This window comes from Cyprinodon variegatus, unplaced genomic scaffold, assembly GCF_000732505.1.
Source record: "Cyprinodon variegatus isolate N-32 unplaced genomic scaffold, C_variegatus-1.0 Scaffold19, whole genome shotgun sequence".
NCBI classification, from domain to species: domain Eukaryota; kingdom Metazoa; phylum Chordata; class Actinopteri; order Cyprinodontiformes; family Cyprinodontidae; genus Cyprinodon; species Cyprinodon variegatus.
In genome coordinates, this window is record NW_015150472.1 from 1,707,403 (window position 1) to 1,715,110 (window position 7,708).

The 7,708-nt window shown below is 37.7% G+C and overlaps 1 protein-coding gene across 5 annotated transcripts in view; it reads right to left on the reverse strand.

The window, feature by feature from the left end:
* The window catches only part of diaph2 (diaphanous related formin 2), a 497,594-nt gene that overhangs the window by 98,222 nt on the left and 391,664 nt on the right, over nt 1-7,708 (reverse strand). For all 5 annotated transcript variants that reach the window (XM_015388892.1, XM_015388885.1, XM_015388900.1 and 2 more), the window contains one exon: nt 726-861. In XM_015388892.1, coding sequence (XP_015244378.1) covers nt 726-861 — 136 coding nt within the window. The remainder of the gene's footprint in view (nt 1-725; nt 862-7,708) is intronic.

Below are 7,708 nucleotides of genomic sequence, written 5' to 3' on the forward strand. Positions count from 1 at the left end.
CCCCCCCCCCAAACCCGCATGTGTAAAACAACTGCAGCTCTCACTAATCAATACATGACTTGCTGGCTTTGCTGGAGGACAGCAGAGTCATTATGGCATTTCACAACAATGGGTCTAAAACATTGAGTGGAAACAGCGTTATACTGTTTTTTTTTTTCTTATTTTCCTTCCACCTAATACATAAAAAACTACCAGCATGGTAATGATCATGTTGAAATTGCCGTCTACAGAGCAATCTTCACTTTAGTCAATAAAGCAGGCCTTAATTTCCTTTCTTTACATGCGGCCTGTATTTTCCAGTGTGTGTCTCAGTAAGCAGGCTGCATATTTGTGTTTATCTGTTACTACTTTCCAATAACTGGAAGCATCACTGAATAAAATGTGTTCAATTTTAAGATGCAGCAGGGGGAGAATGTTTTCGTCTACAGAATGTGGATAAATAGAAAATACCAATTCTAGCATAACTTCTCTTTTGTTTGGAAGCACTGACTGAGCTATGGAAGGACTGTAAACATGAGATTCCCTCAGAGCTGAAAAATGAACTAAAAAAAAGAAAAGGGCCGCCTCCCCCTGTTTCTCCACATTAATACCAGAAGCTGACTTCAAATCTGTGTACAGGAAGTTTCCATAAAACCTTCTTTCCGCCCTTGTGCTTCTTGTCCCCTGAACTCCCCACCCGCCTCCCTCTCTCCGTCTCTGCAGCAGTATGGGGAGAAGCAGTGTACCTTTGTTCATGTCAATCAGCTGCTTCTTCTTCTGCTGACGCTCCTGCTTCTCTCGCTCAGCTTTTTCCTTCGCCAGCTTGGCTCTCTTGATCTTCTCCTCCATCTCCCTCTTCTTGTGGTTCTCCTTCACAGCTTCCTGATGAGGCACACACACACACACACAGACATATAAACAGATAAAAATCCAAATGTTGCTCTGCCACCTTCACTCTTTTATCATCTTTGCTACTGTACAGAAGCACTAGAATACCATCAGCAAATTCTTATTCAGTAACTGGCCTGATAGAGATAAGCGTCTGGGGTAAACAATGTATCTGTTGCTGTGTATGTTTTTTTTTATTTTTATTATTATTATTATAAGCCTGGTTACAGTGAGGTTTCTGTACAACTTTGGATGTTTTCAGATCCACAGCCGATTTGATGTGAAAATACATCAATAAGGACTTTCATACAAAACCAGTGCCTATTAAACATATTTATAGCCTTTCAGTTTTCCCCAATTTATTTATATTACAACTGCAAACTGTGTTATATTTCATAGTGATTATCTGTAATTAAAAACAAAATGCATAATTACACTGGAATAAAAACTAAAGTTTTTTGTAAATTGAAATCTGACAGAGTCCATTAAATTAGGCCTTATTTACTATGATATCTCACTGGTCGATGACTTCAAAAGTTGCGTGGTAAATACTGTAATACTGTAGGTTGAACTTACTGTAGTATAAATGCAACTTTTCTGTGAATGCCTTATTTATTGTTTTTAGAAATAAAAAAATTATCATCAAGAACAGTGAAGGAGGGATGAAGTTGAAAGCAAGATCTCTAGCTTTGAATTTCTTACTTGACCTAAAAAGAAAATGCAGGCAAGGACAGCATTAATCAGAAAAAATGACCAAGAGGCGTTTTTAGAAAAGCGCTGAAAATAAATCCAATATAGAAACAAAGACTTAGAAAAGGCTGTTATGTAAAGGACACTGCAAATGTGAAGGAAGAAGGCTTGAATCAGATAAGACAAAATTCAACTTTTTGTCTTGACAAACACGGTGGGGGCAGGATCATGGTGTGCAAATGCTTTTCTCCAGTCGGAAAGGGAAACTGGTCAGAGTGAGGCCATCCTTCAGCCGATCAAAAATATATAGAGATTGACAGAACTAAACAGAAGGGATGCACAAGATCAGGAAAACATGCAATGATGGATGTAATAATAACACTAGCACCTTCTGGTTAAACAAATAAGCAGGAACAGTAAAAACGGGCACCGTAGATCATGAATGGTTTAAATAAAAATAAATAATTAACAAAAAAATGAAACATTTTAGGCTCATCAACAAGGTTTTATAAAAAAAATTTGACTAATAATGACTAAACCACATTAGCCATAGTCAACCTTCCAAAAAAGGGTGAAGTAGCAGTGTGTATTACAGACATTGAGAGCCTGAAAGCATAGTACTATAATTGTACAAATAAGTAATACCATAATATTACATAATGTAAGCATACTACATACAGTAAAGCAGCACTGATATAATCTGCTGAGGAATTTATTGCTGAATTGAGGGCAAATTTTGAAACAATGTTGAGCGGTTCCTCCTATAGGCATAAAACCACAAAAAATCTAATCATATAAGCATAAAAGCTTAAATCTTTGCCTTTAACTTGACAATTATGCACGGCTTTGAGTTGGCCAATAAAATCCTTTTATATCTATTGAAGTTTGTGGTTGTAGGGTGGCAAAATATGAAAAGATCAAATATATTTGAACACTCTATATTTGAACATCACTGTGAAATATAATGCAGGAGTCTCTCTCACCAAGAAAGCAAGATGTAACAGCTCTGTGGTATGCTCACGAGTCAGAAACTATTCATGTCCTCCTTGGTTACCAGCTGAAGTGCCATGAAGGTAGCAGGGATAGAGAGATAATAAACCATATGTATTCAGCCTTGTACAAATGTGTCAGTTTGTTCTGCTGCAAGCTAAGACTAAGATGCAACCGCGTGACCTTTGAAGAAAACAAAATGCGGTGGCACAGCCAAGGTTTCACATGTGGGAGGTCATACTTCATGTTAGTAAATCTGTACAATTATGTGAGCTTAGGTTGCAGTCCATTCACATCTTTATGCTTCAGCTCATCCGCGGTGTTCCCTCTCCTGTTTGCATTCATGTGGGCAGCTTCAAGCGAAGACATAACCCTCTCTGAGCGGTGATATAATAAGTGCCGACAGTAGGCCCCCCATATACTGCCCCTGTGGTCCTGATGAGTGTGCCGTGTTGGCAGCTAAGACAGGGGGATTATGGGGATTGCGGGAAAGGAACAAGGAAAGAGGAGCTCATGATGCCAGTCAATAGCAGGTCCTTTCTACATGTCCAAGGACACAGCCCCTTGATGTTACCACCTCCTTGATGGATGATGAGGGCAACGGGAGCAGCGGAGACAGAGAGATGGAGTAGTTGTGAAGAAATCAAGTTTAAAGAATGGAAATAAACATAATGATAGTGAAGACAGGATGAGTTTTAATATTGTGTCCATTATGGAATGGTGATTACTTGTCTCTAACTGCTGCTAGTCAGTGATGGCTCTTATATCAATCTGTATTTAATCACAACATCAAGCCTGTGTAAATTATACTGCTACCCCCTACACAAGATATTGATTGCATCCACTTTACCACCTCTTTGGACGCGTTGAGAGCTGTGCTTTGTATTTAGTAACAAAACATTTAATTCCGCATTTTGTTTATGTGATGGATAGCTCTGAAGGCAGGGAATCTACTGCCTCCACCCGCCAACAGGTTCAGCTAATTTCCACAGGAGCTGCTTCATATGTTAAGCATAATTTGGGATATAAATTATGTGGATTACATCTTAAAGTTCTGTTGGCAAAACTTGTTTCAAACAAACAATTTACTCTAACTGTAAACATGATTATGCAACATCATTTAGCTGGTCTAATCAAACGGCACCTCTAATTATCAAAGCCCTGCATCTGTGTTTGTTCATTTATAATGTGTCCCCTTGCAGTTCTCTGTGACAACCCACATTTTCCTTGAAGCAACAATTCATTATATCAGGCTCAATTTTACTGACAACTTCATATATTGTGGGAGGACAGCCAAGATAAATCTATTCTAATGAAAATTGACTTAAAAGATAAAAATAGTTTGAAGAAACTGGTTGTTATGACATCTGTTCTTAACTGTTTTTATATTTTTCTTAATAGACTCTACCAATGCTGAACACATGTTTTCAGAAGTGCAGGTGGTGTTTCAAACCTTTGAAATAGAAAGGTATGATTGTAAGACTGTTCAGACCATTTGTTTTGGTCCTTGTATTATCCTGTCTGTCCCTCTGGGAAGTTATTTTGACAAAGCCATTGAAGAAAAGCTAGTTCTAATTGGATCATTCTACAGGTGATGAAGGGGACATGGCAAACATGAAAAAGAAAGAGTTTCCCTGTTTTTAAGTGGAAAACTATTTAATAGTTTCACTGATACACATAGTTCTTTGGGAATAGGAAAAACTGACATTGTACATCAGAGCTGGCAGACTCTTGTCCATTGCCCAACACATCCAAAACCAATGACTAAAGAGCATCCTCAGCAATCATTCCAGTTTAGTTAGACCTATATGAAAATTGCAGGACACCTGTTCCTCAAGGTATGGATTGGACACCCCTGATGTACATCACCCCAAGTTTACCGGTTGGACTCAGTTAAGTTTGCTACTGTACATACTCTTCAAGGACTAAGACGTTCTTTCTTCTGGAGGTGGAAATAACAAGAAAATGTTTTTTATTTTGCCTCAAAGTATTCAAACTTCACAAAAAGCTCAGCTGCCAAGCTCATAGAAAGTCCCATCTACTGTAGCTTGTCTTACAAAAGAAAACACAAGACAATGGCAGAGGAGGCATTTTCAGTACTAATTAAGGAGAAGAAGTAGCAATATGCTGTATTTTACCTAGAAGACGTGTCATGAATTGTCACACCGTCTTATTTCCCTCTCAGTGGTTTTGAGGATCAATTTTTAGGACTGGTTGGCCAAACTCTATCTATCTATAAAGTTTCCACACCAAAAAGGGAGGGATTTTGTTTATAACCTGAAAAGCTGTGGGAGCGCAAACATTATTTTTGTTTCTCTGAGGCATGTTTTTTTTCCACAGTTGCTGGGAACCTAAAAAGATGCAAAAACGTTTAAAAAGCCCCCCAAAAAACAAAACAATTATGACCAAGTCTGACAATCAACCTTTAGCATAATAACTTTAAATATACAACAACACCTAGGTTTGTTAGAATATCACAGTCAAAGCTCTGATCCAAATCCAATTAACAATTTATGGCAACGCGGCTTATGTAACATTACCCAACTATCTACATTCAATTTGACTGGACTTAAGGTAAACTGTCCCTCAGATCTGTGCCACACATGGAAGACTTTAAATAACTTGGCTAAAAGGAGTTTCTATGGCATAGCCCTGCTTCCCAGGAAGGGTGAGGAGGTCTTTAATCTGTAATAAGTCAGTAGTTTGGGCATCTGATCAGTTTAAACTGTCAGTACATTTGTCTAAATACTGGCTTTGCCATTTTCTACACTAAAGTAATGACACTCTTTCTTGCTCTGCTGTCTTTTTAATTCTTGAAATGTTTGTATTGTTCTCCTTGACCCTATGCAACACAACACATCTCCAACAGCATGGTTCTCTTCCTATGCAGATGGGTTTGCCGGTCCAGTGAGGGCGTAATAAGTATTTCCAACTGCTCAGTTGCACCGATGATCTCACACAGAGTGAGTGTCATCGCCATATCTCATTTGAATTTTACAAACACTACAACGCCTGGGCTTTAAGTAGCAAATGTGTTTATTAGCCATCTGCTGCATCGTGTGCCAGGATGTGGGGTGAAATGGCTCCAAGAAGTTATAGGTTACAGGCTGAGAGACTTCTGCTGCTGTATACATGTATTCACATATTGATGGGGTGACCTCCAAAGTCTTGTGCAGTGACTGCGCCGCTATACAGTAAGTAAATATATTGCATAAACACAATTCTGATTCAGCCAATTCTAAAAGCAGTAATCTCAAATTTTGGAATAAATATGAAACAAATAAGCATTATATTATATAAGAGGAGAAATGGCAGCAATATCCATTAAACATCCTCTCATAAATGTTCTGTCCTTTTACTTTATGGACCCACTCTGGGTTATTTGGTTGTATTAGAAAGTCACTTCATTAACAAGGAAGACTGTTGGCTCATCCCAGCCCATCTGCTGTGCTTTGATAACTCATAAATAAAAAAGAAAAACTCCCCATCCTCATGCTCCTGGTCAGGATTACACATAAAACTCTGTGTGATTGAATTTCACCCATGCTCTGTTTCAAAGTATGGCAGTAACATTAAATAAAATAAAAAAAAGTGTTGAACTCCTCAAATATTGAATTGGCCTAAAAAAAGAGGTGGGGGTTAGGGAGAGAAAGAGAATGAAACAGAAGTAAAATAGAGTTAATGGATTCTCTTATCAGTTACATTCAGTTCTGTGAGGACTGTCTGTCAATGCGTTTGCTCAAATGCCTTATGTCGGTCGGGTGCATTAAGCTTCCGCTCTTTAGTAAAAGCAATTTAGGGTGACTGTGTTGCAAGGAAATTCTTTAATACAGGAGATGCTTTGTGCTGAGAATGGATTACAAAGAGCACCGCAAAAGAGAAAGACCTTAGCGGGGGGTGTTTTGTTCAAGTCAAACAATTCCATGTGTGTGTATTTATAAAAAAAAAAAAGAGATAAACGTCCCTATGCGACCAAAAGGCTAAATTCAGCTAACATATTCAATAACAACAAGTCATCACATTTTTTTGATTTGCCATATTGTCACTATTTGGAAAAGTCGATGTAGGTCAACCTTTGTCAAAGATAAATAAAGCATAAGACCTTCTTAGGAAAAATAATCGGTTCGTTGGTTTTTTTAACAGGGTTAAAAGAAAATAAAAACAACATTTAAATAGGATAACTATTTATTCCTTGTTCTCTGCAAGCAGATGGGATTAGCCTTTCTGTCAGCAAAGATGAAGCACCAAAAACTATAAATAATATCTGAGGAATGTGGTGATTAAAGGATTGTTTTTGTATGAATATATTAACTACACTATATCCCACTTACTTCTATCCCCTTAACCATAGCTGGAAAGTTTGAATTGCTAATAAAATATTCATATGCAGCTATTTGCTTGAGAGAATAATTTATTTTCTTGGGTGGATGCCTCTTTTACAGATATGCAACTCTGGAATCCTTCTGGGAGTCTCGTTGTGCACGCGTGCACTTTGATCATAGAGAATGAGAAGCTGATTTCACACGAGGATCAGAGTGAAAAAAGAAAGGGATCCAGACAAGGGGACCTTTCTATTTACATTAATGGGTTGTGAGGAGAAAAAGAGAACGCCGTCCGGACAGGATGTCATCATCCTGACACCTGCAGCTTTAGGGGAGGATCCCAGGAGGGAAAGAAGGTAAAGAGGCAAAGACAAGGAAATACATTTTAGAGGACTGGTGAGCAAAAAAGAAATCCTTCATTAGAGATAATTTTTTTTACCTCTCCATTTACATCATCTCTACTATAACTTATTAATTATTCCTGATGTTTGCATTAATAAGTGTAAAGGATTGGGTAGATATTTTATAAAAAGGAAGGGTCAGTTACTTTTATATTTCATAGTAAAAATATGTTTACACTATAGCGTTAGGCAAATGATTCCTAATGACAAGAGACCGGGTTCTTTGGTGTAAACATCTGATTTAACTTAATCTCCCTAGAATCACCACGGAAACGACAGTAGGTGAGTTCAGTTCGATTGTTGCTAAGAAGGAAATTAGAAAAAAAGCCATTATAAATGTAAAGTCCACTCTACAAGAGGTGTGATGAAATATCTTGCTCTGAATATCTCCCTATATTCAATAACAAAAAAAAAAAATAGTGATCTTATTTGATAAAA